Raw genomic sequence first — 16385 nt, forward strand, 5'->3', positions numbered from 1 at the left:
GTGGTGTTGTTCCCATGTGCCTGCTGATCTTGTCCTTCTAGGTGGTAGAGGTCGCGGGTTTGGGAGGTGCTGTCGAAGAAGCCTTGGCGAGTTGCTGCAGTGCATCCTGTGGATGGTACACACTGCAGCCACAGTGCGCCGGTGGTGAAGGGAGTGAATGTTTAGGGTGGTGGATGGGGTGCCAGTCAAGCGGGCTGCTTTATCTTGGATGGTGTCGAGCTTCTTGAGTGTTGTTGGAGCTGCACTCGTCCAAGCAAGTGGAGAGTATTCCATCACACTCCTGACTTGTGCCTTGTAGATGGTGGAAAGGCTTTGGGGAGTCAGGAGGTGAGTCACTCACCGCAGAATACCCAGCCTCTGACCTGCTCTCGTAGCCACAGTATTTATATGGTTGGTCCAGTTAAGTTTCTGGTCAATGGTGACCCCCAGGATGTTGATGGTGGGGGATTCGGCGATGGTAATGCCATTGAATGTCAAGGGGAGGTGGTTAGACTCTCTCTTGTTGGAGATGGTCATTGCCTGGCACTTATCTGGCGCGAATGTTACTTGCCACTTATGAGCCCAAGCCTGGATGTTGTCCAGGTCTTGCTGCATGCAGGCTCGGACTGCTTCATTATCTGAGGGGTTGCGAATGGAACTGAACGCTGTGCAGTCATCAGCGAACATCCCCATTTCTGACCTTATGATGGAGGGAAGGTCATTGATGAAGCAGCTGAAGAGGTTGGGCCTAAGACACTGCCCTGAGGAACTCCTGCAGCAATGTCCTGGGGCCGAGATGATTGGCCTCCAACAACCACTACCATCTTCCTTTGTGCTAGGTATGACTCCAGCCACTGGAGAGTTTTCCCCCTGATTCCCATTGACTTCAATTTTACTAGGGCTCCTTGGTGCCACACTCGGTCAAATGCTGCCTTGATGTCAAGGGCAGTCACTCTCACCTCACCTCTGGAATTCAGCTCTTTTGTCCATGTTTGGATCAAGGCTGTAATGAGGTCTGGAGCCGAGTGGTCCTGGCGGAACCCAAACTGAGCATTTGTGAGCAGGTTATTGGTGAGTAAGTGCCGCTTGATAGCACTGTCGACGACACCTTCCATCACTTTGCTGATGATTGAGAGTAGACTGATGGGGCGGTAATTGGCCGGATTGGATTTGTCCTGCTTTTTGTGGACAGGACATACCTGGGCAATTTTCCACATTGTTGGGTAGATGCCAGTGTTGTAGCTGTACTGGAACAGCTTGGCTAGAGGCGCAGCTAGTTCTGGAGCACAAGTCTTCAGCACTACAGCTGGGATGTTGTCGGGGCCCATAGCCTTTGCTGTATCCAGTGCACTCAGCCGTTTCTTGATATCACGTGGAGTGAATCGAATTGGCCGAAGACTGGCTTCCGTGATGGTGGGGATATCGGGAGGAGGCTGAAATGGATCATCCACTCAGCACTGCTGGCTGAAGATGGTTACAAACGCTTCAGCTTTGTCTTTTGCACTCGCGTGTTGGACTCCGCCATCATTGAGGATGGGGATGTTTGCAGAGCCTCCTCCTCCCGTTAGTTGTTTAATTGTCCACCACCATTCACGACTGGATGTGGCAGGACTGCAGAGCTTTGATCTGATCCGTTGGTTGTGGAATCGCTTAGCTCTGTCTATAGCATGTTGCTTCCGCTGGTTAGCATGCATGTAGTCCTGAGTTGTAGCTTCACCAGGTTGGCACCTCATTTTTAGGTACGCCTGATGCTGCTCCTGGCATGCTCTTCCACACTCCTCGTTGAACCAGGGTTGATCCCCTGGCTTGTTGGTAATGGTAGAGTGAGGAATATGCCAAGCCATGAGGTTACAGATTGTGCTGGAATACAATTCTGCTGCTGCTGATGGCCCACAGCGCCTCATGGATGCCCAGTTTTGAGCTGCTAGATCTGTTCTGAATCTATCCCATTTAGCACGGTGGTAGTGCCACACAACACGTTGGATGGTGTCCTCCGTGCGAAGATGGGACTTCATCTCCACGAGGACTGTGCGGTGGTCACTCCTACCAATACTGTCATGGACAGATGCATTTGCGACAGGTAGATTGGTGAGGACGAGGTCAAGTAAGTTTTTCCCTCGTGTTGGTTCGCTCACCACCTGCCGCAGGCCCAGTCTAGCAGCTATGTCCTTCAGGACTCGGCCAGCTCGGTCAGTAGTGGTGCTACCGAGCCACTCTTGGTGATGGACATTGAAGTCCCCCACCCAGAGTACATTTTGTGCCCTTGCTACCCTCAGTGCTTCCTCCAAGTGGTGCTCAACATGGAGGAGGACTGATTCATCAGCTGAGGGAGGACGGTAGGTGGTAATCAGCAGGAGGTTTCCTTGCCCATGTTTGACCTGATGCCATGAGATTTCATGGGGTCCAGAGTCAATGTTGAGGACTCCCAGGGCCACTCCCTCCTGACTGTATATCACTGTCCCGCCACCTCTGGTGGGTCTGTCCTGCCGGTGGGACAGGACATACCCAGGGATGGTGATGGAAGAGTCTGGGACATTGGCTGAAAGGTATGATTCTGTGAGTATGGCTATGTCAGGCTGTTGATTGACTAGTCTGTGGGACAGCTCTCCCAATTTTGGCACAAGTCCCCAGATGTTAGTAAGGAGGACCTTGCAGGGTCGACTGGGCTTGGTGTTTTGCCGTTGTCGTGTCCGGTGCCTAGTGGTCCGATGCCGGGTGGTCCGTCCGGTTTTATTCTTATTATGACTTTTCGTAGCGAGGTTTTACAACTGAGTGGCTTGCTGGGCCATTTCAGAGGGCAATTAAGAATCGACCACATTGCTGTGGGTCTGGAGTTGCACCACCACCTTCCCACAGCAACCAGAGATGGGCAATAAATGTCGGACTTGCCAGCGACGCCCACATCCCGAGAGTGAATAACAAAAGTATCAGAGGGCAAGACTATAGATTCACAGAGCCTGGCTCTGTGTGCTGTTCTAGCCTCAGTGGTAGAGTAGAACCATCAATGTTTGTTGATAGCACAGAAGGATGCCTTTCAGTCCATTGTGTCTGTGCTGGCTTTTTGCTGGAGCAATTCAAATCTAATCCCACTGTCCCGCTCTCCCCCCGTAGCCCTGTATCTTCCTCTGCTTCAAATATTTATCCATTTTCCCCTTAGATGACGCAATGGTCTCTGCCTCAACCACACCCTGTGGCAAAGCACCACATAATCCATCAACCCTCTGTGTAAAGGAATTTTGTTTTACTCTCTCTCTCTCTCCTTACTCTCAGTGAGAGTTTTAAATTGATGGCCCCTATAGAAGCAGTGGTCTTTCTTTATTCACTCCTAAGAGTGGTGGTCTCTCACTCAGAGGGCTGGGCCTATGAGGTGTATCAGCCCCAGTGCGTAGTGTTCTTCTCCCAGCTAGAAGGCCCGGCCCGTGTAGTGTGAGACGATCACTCTACCACTGGGGCTGATCCCCACCTAGGACGCCAGGCCTGAGGCAGAGGGCCTGGTAAGGCGTAGTCATGTCTTACGTGGATCGGTGCCCTCTTGCCTACCCTCTTTAGCAGCTTCAGCACGTTCTTAATCAGGGGGTTACCGTGATGTCTGCGCATTTCAAGCTGTGCAATGACCGTACTCGGGCTCGAATGTAAAGCCTTTACACCGCTTGCACACTCAGAGAACGAGCGTTCACATTCCCAACCATCGCCTGAGGGACAGCAGTGCCGGGAGGCGGAAAAGCTGTGGATGCTGCAAATCCCCATCAGGTGCGTCAGCAGATTGCGATGCTTCCGGTGTGTAACCCTCCGTCAGACTGCTATCCGCATGCTCTCTGACATCAGAGCAACAGCATCATCATCAACAACAACTTGCATTTATATAGCGCCTTTAAGGTATGTAAAACGCCCCAAGGCCATTCACAGGAACATCATCAGACAAAAATTCAACACCGATCCACAAGTATTAGGACAGGGAAAGAGGTCGGTTTTAAGGAGTGACTTAAAGGAGGAGAGAGAGAGGTTTAGGGAGGGAATTTCAGAGCTTTCTTCCAAGTCCCAGTGGATTATGGACCTTATCCGAGAGCGGAGTCGGGCGCGGGGGAACGGGGCGAGCGCGGAGCCGGGCGCGGGGGGAGAGGGCGAGCGCAGGGGCGGGCGCGGGGGAAGGGGGCGAGCGCGGAGCCGGGCGCGGGGGAAGGGGGCGAGCGCGGAACCGGGCGCGGGGGAAGGGGCGGGCGAGCGCGGAGGCGGGCACGGGGGAGGGGGCGAGTGCGGAGCCGGGGGAGGGGGCGAGAGCGGAGCCGGGCGCGGTGGGGAGGGGGGCGAGCGCGGAGCCGGGGGAGGGGGGGGGAGGGGGCGAGAGCGGAGCCGGGCGCGGGGGAGAGGGGGCGAGCGCGGAGCCGACCGTGAATGTGGCTACTGCAGAAACTAATGACAGTCCTAACCTCCCAACCCTTTTGTTCACAGTGAGAAGAAAATTAAATACGACCACTACTTGATCCCAAACGCTATTCTGGAGCTCAGTCTGCTCTTTATACAACAAGCGAGAAAAGAAGAGGCCATTAAGTGGCTGAAACGTGCAAAGTGAGTAATCTGTTGGTGGTCCTGCTCCCCGTCCCGCACAGGCCTTTGTTTGAAATGCGTGATGTTTGTAAGTGCACTTCCTGGTATGGTACAGATTGGGAAAGGACCAGCTTCAGAGAGACAGACTTGCATTTATATAGCGCCTTTCACGACCTCGGGACGTCCCAAAGCACTTTACAGCCAACCAAGTACTTTTGAAGTTTAGTCACTGTTGCAGGAAACGTGGCAGTCCGTTTGCGCACAGCAAGGTCCCACAAACAGCAATGTGATAATGACCATGATCAGTTTTTAGTGATAATGGTTGAAGGATAAATATTGGCCAGGACACTGGGGAGAACTCTTTGCATTGAAATTGTGGCCTCCCAAGAGGAGGAGGGACAGGGGCCTCAGTTTAACGGCACCTCTGGCAATGCAGAACTCCCTCAGTAATGCACTGGGTATCAGCCTGGATTTTGTGCTTAAGCCTCTGGAGCGGGACGCGAACCCACGACCTTCTGACTTAGAGGCGAGAGTGCTACCCACTGAGCCACGGCTTTCACCAGTCAACGCTGAGCAAACGGTTATCAAGGAAGGCAGCAGTCTGGGGATGCCATCTTTTGGCCTCAGAGCCCTTGAGCAACGTCTGCTGACTCCTGCTGGAAAGTGGGTGGGGCCATGAGCGATGGTCCTCATAGTTGAATGGCCTGTTGATCCTCATTGTCTCGGAACGCATGAAGAATGGCCATTTGGATGAGGCTGGTGTCCATGGCAGCATAAACGAGCAAGAGTGGTGAGGGAAAAACTCAGGGGGAGGGGGAAAAATGTGGAATATTCAGCACTGAGCTCCCCAAACCCCCAACCACCCAAGGCTGGTGCAGTAGCAGCATTGTAGCTAACTTGACACTAGATGGTGCTGTATGTTCACATATCAGAGCCCATTTGCTTTGTAATTTAAGGCATTCAAAGCTGATTCAAAAAATAACAAATCTGGATCGTGATACCAGTGACATTGAAACGGATTTGAAAAGCTTCAAGTCGGTCTCTCCCCATCTGTCTTTCACCTCGTAAACTGGTCCCGTCCCCACCCTGCCTGCACTGATCAGTAACGTACCACACACATAGAACGATAATGGAAATTACAACGCAGCAATGGGCCATTCGGCTCAGCCAGTCCGTGCTGGTAAGTGAATGATGCAATGAGCTGGGCAAGACAGCTGAAGTGCCCCTGGTACATTTCCCAGGCTGCTTCTTTGTAAGAAAGTCAGAAATACTTGCATTTACGTATGGAATTTTACAGCACAGAAGGAGGCCATTCGGCCCATTGTGCCTATGCCGGCTCTTTGAAAGAGCTATTCAATTAGTCCCACTCCCCCGCTCTTTCCCTGTAGCCCTGCAAATTTTTCCTTTTCAGATATTTATCCAATTCCCTTTTGAAAGTTACTATTGAATCTGCTTCCACCGCCCTTTCAGGCAGTGCGTTCCAGATCATAACAACTCGCTGTGTTTTTAAAAAAAAAATGTCTCCTCATCTCTCTCCTGGTTCTTCAGCGAATTACCTTAAATTTGTCCCCTCTGGTTACCGACCCTTCTGCTAATGGAAACAGTTTCTCCTTATTTACTCTGTAAAAACCCTTCATAATTTTGAACACCTCTGTTAAATCTCTGCTCTAAGGAGAACATTCCCAGCTTCTCCAGTCTCTCCACATAACTGAAGTCCCTCATCCCTGGGACCATCCTAGTAAATCTCTTCTGCACCTTGTCCAAGACCTGGACATCCTTTGTATGGTGTGGCGCCTTATCACATAGAAATGTGCCTGAAGTGCATTGCACAATAAGCAAAAAAAGCAGCCGTTCTGCCCTAGCAAGGTCCCACCGACAGCAGTGAAATGAATAACTAGTTCAGGTGTTTTTGGTTGAGAGCAATGTTGGTTAGGGCACTGGGGGATCTCCCTGCTCTTAGTGCCATTTGGAGCTTTAATATGCACAGGAGCAGGTAGATCTTTTACCTCCACCTGAGAGGGTAGACTTAGACTTGGTTTAATATTTTATCCGAGGGACGGCACCTTTGACAGTGCAGCACTCCCTCAGTACTGCACTGGGAGAATCAGCCTGGACTTTGTGCTAAAGGAGCAAATGATTAAAAAATAAAACTGGAGGATTCACTTCTAAAATTCACACCTTGTTCTGCATAGAAAATCACCTGACTATAACTCATTAGTTATAACGCATTTCGTATCAAGTGAATAAATTGGTAATGACCCAGGCATTCTGGGAGGCCTAAAGCAGCCCCTGAATCTCCGGTTACATCTGGCACCTTTGGCACTACACTGAGTCCTCGTCTCTGGTTTGAAGACCTGTAAATCAGGTCAGGCCATTATTGGCGCTTCATTGGTTGTGAAGCACTTTGGGACGTCCTGAGGTTGTGAAAGGCGCTGTAAGTCTTTCGTTAGAGGTGGCGGGAGAATCGGAGAGGGTGAAGATTCTTCCGTGCGTTCGCGTGAGCGACAAAGTTGGTGCGAGTTTAAAACAGAAGCCCAAATGACCAGACAAACTGGACATGGTTCATTGGTCTGTTGTGAGCTTGATGGGCTGGAAGGCCTTTTCTGATCCCCGTACTTTGCTGTGCTCTCTTCTCAGACAAAACTACAAGGACTATTCCATGGAATCCAGGACACTTTTCCGAATACACGCCGCTCTGTCCAAACTGAAGGCAGAGAAGGATGAGAACGGGTTAGAAGCGACCTCCCTCTAGATGTAAACACACTCAATCCAGATCAAAACGATGGAGGACTTAATAGAAGTTAAAAAGCAGGGGGGGTGGGGGGGGGTTTAAGAAATAAACAAATGCTGTCAGCTTTTACGCCATGAGGAAATTGAGTGCTTCGGGGAGCTGGTCTGCCCTCGCTGAGTCTCAGGCTTATACAGCGCGTAAAAATTGTTCTGCGCCATTTTGGATTTGAGGGAAGGAGCTGGGAACCGTTACCATGGTGATAAATCAGCTGCCATATTTCGTTAGAACTGCAGGCCCCGTTTTTCTTTCTCTCTGGGCCTACAAACCATCACAAATCATTGTTACAGACGGGAAAGCATCACAGAAATGGAATGCAAAGTGTTGTATACTTTCAGGCCTCAAAGCGGATGCTGGAAAGACCAGACGAAAAACAGCTTTGTACTTGCGGTCGCTCTCCGTTCTATTTTCTGGTGCAAACCACGCCTTCCCGTTGGTTGTCGGAGCAATGGAGGCCTGTCAGCGGAGGTCGCATGGGGTTAGAGGTCACCTTTTTAGTACGACTGTATTCTTTTCATGTTTACTTTGATGTAATTTAGAATGTGTAAAAAGTAGATTGTGTGGGTAGATGGTTTATTGAAGTGTTGGGAGATTTGGACGGTTAAGAATTTCCCCTCCCCCCCACAAAAATTATTTTACATTCAACACTTTTAAAGCTGTATAGTTCACCTTCAAATGAGGTGAACGTTGCACTATATTGATTCACTGTGTTTTTGAATTTGTGGTATAACTGAGTCCCACATCAGTACTACTGGGGAAAGAGCAAGGGATGGGACTAATTGGATGGCTCGTTCAAAGAGTACCTACTATGCTATCAGTTCTACTGGTGTGAACTCACTGATTTGGTTCTGGACAATGAATGAGATCGAGGCGTGGACAGTTTGGGTGGAAGATTTGCTGTCTAATCGTTGGAAGATGAAACAATTTTCCAGAATTTTTTGATATCCGGTGTTTAGATGAAGCCAGAAAACACAGCAACTGCTGCCTGCTGCAAGTGAACTCTGCTGCTCAGGTCAAGGCCTTGTTTCTGTGCGAATCCAGCCTTTTTGTTTTTAAAGTTCCCCCCCCCCGCTTCCTTCCTCCCTCTCCCTTCCTCCCCCTCGCTTCCTCCCTCTCCCCTCCTCCTTACTCCCTTCCCCTCCTCCCTTCCTTTCCCCCCACTTCCTCCCTCTCCCCTCTCCCCTCCTCCCTCTCCCCTCCTCCCTTCCCTCCCCCTTCCCTTCCCTTCTCCCCAAGGGTTTGCCCGCAGGCTGGGGGTACAGTATCACCGACATTGGTCGTCCTCCCAACAACTGGGCCAAGACCGTTCTTCATTTCAGATCAGTCAGGAGCTCATTGAATGGGGCTCAAGGGGCTGAATGGCCTTGTCCTGTTCCTCTGTTACTGTTTGTGAGCTTTGGCTGGTTATTCAACAACAAATTGCGTCAGAGGCGGGCCTGGTCTTCCCCCTCCACTGCTATCAACCCGTGCACAATGAGCCTCTCGTATACTGTTTACATACCTGGTGAAGCCTCACCTCAATACTTCCCTTTTGAGACAGACAAGTTTCTTAAATTTTTCCTCATAACAGTGTTCTCTGAAACTCTTGTAGATCTGAGCAGAGCAAGACTCAACTCCTCCTCCACTCTCGTGACGTTGGAGTCCAACAGTTGCAAACTGGATTTTTAAAAAATAAAACACCATATATAATTTTACGCTGGGTGCCTTTGGGTGTTTGATCCCCATTGGGGCAGAATTTCATGTTCCTGCATCTGGGGCTAGTGAATCTCCTGGGCACAGCCAATGCAGGAGAGCAGTGCGCCCCTTAAAAGAGCTGGCGCATGTTTTGATTACTTTAAAGAGATGGACGATCGTTTAGGCACACGCTCCTCCCCGCCTGATTTTCCTGTATTCGCTGCGTTTGGGAGATTCAGTAGTCCCAGCAAAATCGACCCTTAAAATTCCTGTAGCATTTAATTGCTGGGACAGTGACTATCACACAGATGGTTGCCTGTCACTAACACAGCACAAGGAACTGGTACAATTTATGCAAAACAACTGATTGGGGGGCAGGGGATTAATTACAATCTATGTGCCACCTGTATTCTGCTACTATAGCACCAGGTATGGCTTTAGGCCTACAGTGCTGGCATCACTCTGCCTTATTACTCAGCTCCACCATTTGAATTCACCTCCCAATTTCATCCCGCGGCTCGATACTGCCAGTATCTCAAGCTGAATTATCCAAGTGCTGATGGGACTCAGTGTCCTGGGATCCAATTACAGGAGAGGAGGATGGGGCTATTGGCTACACTGCACCACTCATTCACACCTAAATCCAACTCTGAACTGCAGATGTTTGTGTTTCCTGTGCACCCCTAGCCCCTTGGGGTATACAACTGTTCAGTTTTGTTCTGGACAGGGCAGTCATTTCCAAATTGTAAACCAGAAATGAAAAGTATTATTTTTTTATTTGAAAAACAAGTTCATTTTTCCGCTTCTGTCCCTCATGATTGGGGATGTGGGTCGTTAAGGTTCTTAGTGCATTTGCAGCAAGGAAAACGTCAGAATTCAAACCATGATTCTCACCCTACCCCAGTCCAATATTGGACTTTAGCAAAAGGTGCCTAGTCTGCTAATTCTACATACAGGCACACTGCCCTACAATAGCATTCCCAAACTTAACATACTATGTGAAATTGCTGTTTTAATGTAGTTCCTTGTGCTTAAACAGAAACATTTTGCTTCAGAGGGTTATACAAAAATCACACGACACAATTTCACCCCGAGTGACTTGTAGGACTTCAGCTCAAACGTGTCCTTACCCCAGCGAGCAGTCAGTCGGATGCCATTGATCGCTCTGGTTTGCCTGTGACTGTTACGAGACTGCACTACACACACACAATAAAAAACTGCATCGCATTACCTTAAGTGACGAGAGGTAATGGTTCGAATTTACACGATTCACTCGAGCGCTGCGTGTGCTAAATACAAAAGAATTTTATACAGAATTATTTCAAAACTGATTTAAATCATTAATTTATGTTAATTAATTAGAATAAAATGGAAATTTGGTAAAAATGTTTTTGTTTTGTCTTTGAAGAGCATTTAACACGTGCGATGGTTATAGCGCTGGACTAGAGGTCGTGGGTTCAAATCCCACCGTAGCGAGCTGTGGAATTAAATTCGATAAATAAATCTGGGTAATTTGTAGGCTGGCATCAGAAACAACGAGCGAAAAGCCAATTGGTTCACTAACGTCCCTCAGGGAAGGGAACCTTGCCCGGGTCTGACCCACACGTGACTCCAGTCCCACGCTGTGCGGTTAAGTCTTAATGGCCTCCGAGGTCGCCTAGCAAGCCATTCAGAAGAGACAGTCCTCCAACACCTTCTCAGAGCAACTGGCAATAGATGTGGTCTCGCTGGTGTCGAGAACAAACATTAAAAGATAAAAGTCGGTGGTCAGCAGGAAGGGAACATTTCAAGTACATTAAGTCCTCACGTTTAATTAAGCCTGTTCACACAGGTGATAAAAATGAAAATGTTTCAACAGTGTCCCAACACAAGTGTTTAGGGGGAGGTAACTGTCGCAGCCTCACTCCCGACAGCTGCTGCGGCCTCACTCCGGACAGTCTCTTTCTGTCGCCTCTTCATCAGTTTGCGTTTCTTCTTCTCCTCTTTCTCCAACTCCTTCACCATCTCCTGAAACTTGGCGTTGCGGGGGTCGATGCTGTAGCCAAACCGCTCCCTGGCCTCGGACAGCAGGAGCTCCCGCCTGGCTTTTTCCTCCCTCTGCTTCATCTTCAGCTCACGCTTCTCCCGCCTCCAGTCTGCCACCATCCTGGGCATCTTGGCCATATTCGCCGCAATCAGCTTTTGTCTGAAAATATGTGGGGGGGGGGGGGAAAAGAAAAGACATTTTGTCACGTCACTTGTTAAAGAATTCCACAGACTTCTCCCCTCCTCCATCCCCAACAACTCAATTAGATATAAAACCCACGTCTGTCCCACCATCGTTCACCTGACGAAGGAGGAAGCCTCCGAAAGCTTGTGAATTTAAAATAAAATTGCTGGACTATAACTTGGTGTTGTAAAATTGTTTACAATTGTCCCACCATTGGCGGCCGTGCCTTCAGCTGCCTAGGCCCTAACCTCTCCCCCTCTCAGTCGCTCCTTAAAACCTACCTCTGACCAAGCTTTTAGTCACTTGTCCTAATATCTCTCTGTGGCTCGGAGTCACATTTTGTCTGCATATGCTCCTGTGAAGCGCCTTGGGACGTTTCAACTACTTGAAAGGCGCTATATAAATGCAAGTTGTTGCTGGATCCTGTATCTGGGGATGCTCTTTTATGCAGCCGTCACATATCTGAACAGGATAACAGAAGCAGCTCATTGTCTGCTTAGTGCTCTTGTATTGTGCCGAGTGCTGCTGGCTCCTGACATGGAAGGTTTATACACAGCTAATGGCAAAACTGAAGTAAACATACTGCAACTGTCTGCACAGCAACTCACCAATCCCAGCAAGACACAGTGGGTCACAATCATTCAGCCCAGCTTGCCTGTGCTGCCTCTTTGAAAGAGCTATCCAATTAGTCCCATTCCCCCTCCTCTTTCCCCACAGTTCTGTAAATTTTTCCTTTTCAAGTATATATCCAATTTTCTTCTGAAAGTTACTATTGAATCTGCTTCCACCACCCTTTCAGGCAGCGCATTCCAGGTCATAACAACTCGCTGTGGGAAAAAAAAATTCTCACCTCCTCTGGCTCTTTTGCCAATTATCTTAAATCTGTGTCCTCTGGTTACCAACCCTCCTGTCAGTGGAAACAGTTTCTCCTTATTAACTGTCAAAACCCTTCATAATTTTGAACACCTCTATTAAATCTCCCCGTAACCTTCTGTGTTCTCCAGTCTCTCCACACAACTGAAGTTACCCGGTCTCCTCTCAAATCATCTACTAAAAGCCAGTTTACTGTCCCTGTTTATTACAACGATCACTTGCACTGGGAGCGGTTCTGCATTCTGAGCTCACTCGGTTTACGCTGCCGTGCAGAACAGGAGCAGCTGTGCACGTTTGATTTGTTCAAGTCACATTTGCTACTTATGTCATTCTGGTTGTGGAGCGGAGAGAGAGAGAGAGAGAGAGAACACGGACAGGTTGATGATGTGGGAACTCAAAGACAGTCCTGTAATATAAAATGGGATAATAGAGAGGCATCAAGGGAGTTGAGGAAACCCAACTCTGGTCGGACGTATTCCTGGAGATTACATCACATGACCTCTTGCTTCCAATTGCCATGCCCAGTCAACTTCTATATTTTTATAGCTGATAAACGAACATGAAAAAACACAATTTTATTCTTAATTTCCGTTATGATTTTTCTCCTGGGCTGCTTGCAGCAGTGTCCCAGGAGATCAATCTTTCATTCCTGGAAACTCCAGGACAATCCTGGAGGGTCAATCTTACCCTGTGTTGTCGACCAGGGTTGGTCCAATGAAATGTTGGGGGTCGGGGCGGGGGGAGGATTAAAGTTTGAAAAATTTGAAAGGTTAGAGGGGTTAATGTCCCTCTTTGTAGCTTCTTTTCCCGTTAGCAAGAAACAGGTGATTATGTTAATGACCCTAAAGCTAGCAGGTAAGTGTGGTTAATACATGCCCTGAGGCTGCAAACCTTTGAACCCAGGTCAGTGAGGAGGAGACCTGAATCAGTGATGTGGCCATAAACCACACAGCACTGTCTCGCCTTTGATTTTATTAATAGCCGGTGATCTGCATTTCACACCTGCTGCTAAAACCTGCGTTAGCAGCTCATTCAAGCAGTTGTCGGGAGGTAATGACACCATCACAATTCACATCATGCACTTGGCAGCAAGCAATCAGAGCCAATCACACAAAGGGCGAGATCCCGTGAGCAAGCTGGGGTCCTTTGGCTGCCGTGCATCAGTGTCGCTCATAGGAGCGGGAGTAGGTCATTCAGCCCCTCGAACCAGTCTCTCCCTCTCTAGGTGCTTTCACGTCGTGAACACCACTTGCCATAGACTTGGGGTACACCTGCAGACCTGATATACCAGCTGACAGCACTCACACTATCAAATCCATCTCCTTTATGTGGGGAGTCCAAAACTAGGGGCCATAAATATAAGAGTCTCCAGTAGGGAATTCAGGAGAAACTTCTTTACCCAGAGAGTGGTTAGAATGTGGAACTCGCTCCCACAGGGAGTAGTTGAGGTGATTAGCATAGATCATAGTAGGTACAGCATAGGAGGCGGCCATTCGGCCCATCGTGCCTGCTCTTTGAAAGAGCTATCCAATTAGTCCCACTCTCCTGCTCTTTCCCCATCGCTCTGTAATTTTTTCCCCTTCAAGTATTTATCCAATTCCTTTTGAAAGTTAATATTGAATCTGCTTCCACCGCCCTTTCAGGCAGTGCGTTCCAGATCAGAAGAACTCGCCGTGTTAAAAAAAGTTTCCTCATGTCGCCTCTGGCTCTTTTGCCGATCGCCTTAAATCTGTGTTCTCTGGTTACCGACCCTTCTGCCACTGGAAACAGTTTCTCCTTATTTACTCGCATGTAGATGCCTTAAAGCGGCAGCTAGATAAGTACATGAGGGAGAAAGGAATAGGATTTGCAGATAGGGTTAGATGGAGTAGGCATGTGTGGAGCATAAACACTGGCACACAAAGGAGGAGCAGAGAGATGTAGGTGTCCATTACACAATTCACTAAACGCTACTGCACAGATACAAAAAGTAATCAAAAAGGGCTAATTGAATATTGGTCTTTATCCCAAAGGGGTTGGATTTCAAAAGTGAGGAAATGATTCTTCAGTTGTACAGAGCTTTGGTCTGACCCCATCTGGAGAACTGCGTCCCGTTTTGGCACCGCACCTGAGGAAAGATATATTGGTCTTGGAAGGAGTACAGTACAGATTCATCAGAATGATACCAGGGATTAGAGGGTTAAATTACGAGGACAAGTTGCATAAACTTGGCTTGTATTCCCTTAAATTTAGAAGGTTGAACCTCTTTAAAATGATAAAGGGATTCGATAGGATAGGTATAGAGAAGCTATTTCCTCGAGTGGGAGAATCAAGTAAGGAAGCACTTTTTCCACACACAGGGCAGTGGATATCTGGAATTCTCTCGCCCAAAGGCTGTGGGTCAATTGAAAATGTCAAGACTGAGATCAATAGATTTTTATCAAGGGATATGGAACAAAGGCGGATAAATCAGGCTGAGGTACAGATCAGCCATGATCTAATAGAATGGCAGAACAGGCTCGAGGAGCTGACTGGCCTTCTCCTGTTCCTGTAAACAATCCACATTTAGTGTAAAATACAGGGAGCTGGCTCACAGATGCTGCTGCCCCAGAATTCAAACTACACAAATACCAGTACAAAAAGGAGCTTATTAAATATAAAACAGGGGAAACCTGCAGACCCATATCTAAACTTAGTGACCTGATACCAGGTTTTCACTTATACACAGGACAGAACCAGATCCCCTCCCTCTGGGCAATCGGAATCCTGGAGATCCAGTTTTCACTGGGGGTTGACCAGAACAGCACCCCCCCAGTCTTGGCTCTCCTTTTGAGCATTTGTTCCAAGTAATATTAAAACACCCTCACTCCTCCTGTGGTTATGGTTCACCTGCTGCCGATTTCAAACAGCTTATCCCACAGGCACCAAACAATCACAGGTAGTTGCTCAAAGGTCACCATCCCACCCCTTTCCCCTCTTTCTCTCTTCCCCTTCCTTTCCTCCCTCCCTCCTTCCCTCCCTCTTCCACTCCCCTCCCCTTCCCTCCCTCTTCCACTCTCCCCTTCCCTCTCCCCTCTTCCACTCCCCTCCCCCCTTCCTTTCCCCCCACTCCCCCTCCTTTCCCCCCACTCCCCCTCCTTTCCCTCCTTTCCCCTTCCCCCCACTCTCCCTCCTTTCCCCTTCCCCCCACTCCCCCTCCTTTCCCCCCACTCCCCCACTCTTTCCCTCCTTTCCCCTTCCCCCCACTCTCCCTCCTTTCCCCTTCCCCCCACTCTCCCTCCTTTCCCCTTCCCCCACTCTCTCCCTCCTTTCCCCTTCCCCCCACTCTCCCTCCTTTCCCCTTCCCCCACTCTTTCCCTCCTTTCCCCTTCCCCCACTCTTTCCCTCCTTTCCCCTTCCCCCCACTCTCCCTCCTTTCCCCCACTCTTTCTTTCCTTTCCCTCCCTCTTTCCTTCCTTCTTTCTCTCCCTCCTCACCTCGCCTGCTGCTTCTTCTGGAGCTCCAGCTCCTGGGCCTGGAGGCTGCTCCTCATCTGCTGCAGGCTGGGCTCCCACTCGCTCTGGTGCCGGACCATCTCCTGCAGCTGCTCGGGGCTGGGCCACAGGGAGGCGGCCGGGATCCCCGAGGCGGCCCCGTACCGGCCGTAGAGTTTGCGCTCGGCCCGCGGGCCCCGCTGCCACTCCGGGGTCTCCGCGCTCTCCCGGTCCGGCAGGTGGAAGCCGCTCAGGTCCAGGCCCAAACGCCTGGCATTATAACAGGCCACGGACAGCCGGGGGGCCCAGCGAGGCCACAGCCCGGCCCCGGCGGCACCAACCCGGCTCCTCAAGCCGTTTAAAGCCGCCGAGAGGCCGCGGAACCGCCGCACCATGGGCGCCGCCATTTTGGAACTGGGTCCTCTATTCCTAGGTGGCTTCCCAAGTGCCTGTTATAAAGTTTTAAAACTTTTTAAAAGTCAGGTAGAGAAGGCCACACAAAGTTAGTTTGGCCCTTCAGCCCAATTGATCTCCTCTCCCCAACCCTTCCGCCTTCCCATTACAATATCTAACTGTTCCTTACATGAATTTGGTGTCACTGCCTCATAAAGCGCCTTTCATGACACTGAAGTGTAGCCACTGTTGTAATGTCGGAAAAGCAGCTGCCAAGTTGTGCTCATTAAAGGTCCCCCAAACAGCAATGTGATAATGGTCAGTTAATCTGTTTTACTGATGTTGGTTGAGGAATAAATATTGTCCAGGACACCGGGGAGAACGCCCCTGCTCTTCAGAACAGTGCCATAGGACGTTTTACATCCATCTGAGAGGGAAGATAGGGACTCAGTTTAAGGTCACATCTGAAAAA

At 49.4% G+C, this 16385-nt stretch overlaps 2 protein-coding genes across 5 annotated transcripts in view; one reads left to right on the forward strand and one right to left on the reverse strand.

The window, feature by feature from the left end:
* Positions 1-9006, forward strand: part of zgc:158403 (tetratricopeptide repeat protein 39A) — a 77048-nt gene extending 68042 nt beyond the window's left edge. For all 4 annotated transcript variants that reach the window (XM_067973059.1, XM_067973058.1, XM_067973057.1 and 1 more), the window contains 2 exons: positions 4429-4545; positions 7162-9006. In XM_067973059.1, coding sequence (XP_067829160.1) covers positions 4429-4545; positions 7162-7276 — 232 coding nt within the window. In that variant the 3' untranslated portion in view covers positions 7277-9006. The remainder of the gene's footprint in view (positions 1-4428; positions 4546-7161) is intronic.
* Positions 9007-9743: 737 nt separating this feature from the next.
* On the reverse strand, positions 9744-16012 carry gadd45gip1 (growth arrest and DNA-damage-inducible, gamma interacting protein 1). The gene is made up of 2 exons (XM_067973062.1): positions 15524-16012; positions 9744-11171 (listed from the first exon to the last, which is right to left on the reverse strand). The coding sequence occupies exons 1-2, from the start codon at positions 15925-15927 to the stop codon at positions 10862-10864; spliced, it is 714 nt and encodes a 237-aa protein (XP_067829163.1). The 5' UTR covers positions 15928-16012; the 3' UTR covers positions 9744-10861.
* Between the last annotated feature and the right edge of the window lie 373 nt (positions 16013-16385).

Source organism: Heptranchias perlo, chromosome 37 (genome assembly GCF_035084215.1).
Source record: "Heptranchias perlo isolate sHepPer1 chromosome 37, sHepPer1.hap1, whole genome shotgun sequence".
Lineage (NCBI taxonomy): Eukaryota > Metazoa > Chordata > Chondrichthyes > Hexanchiformes > Hexanchidae > Heptranchias > Heptranchias perlo.

Excerpts from the sequence above, each read along its gene's own strand:
- gadd45gip1 (XM_067973062.1), bottom strand. The coding sequence starts at position 15,927 with ATGGCGGCGCCCATGGTGCGGCGGTTCCGCGGCCTCTCGGCGGCTTTA. Across the intron at positions 11,172-15,523 it reads CAGAAGAAGCAGCAGGCGAG|ACAAAAGCTGATTGCGGCGA; the intron begins GTGAGGAGGGAG and ends ACATATTTTCAG.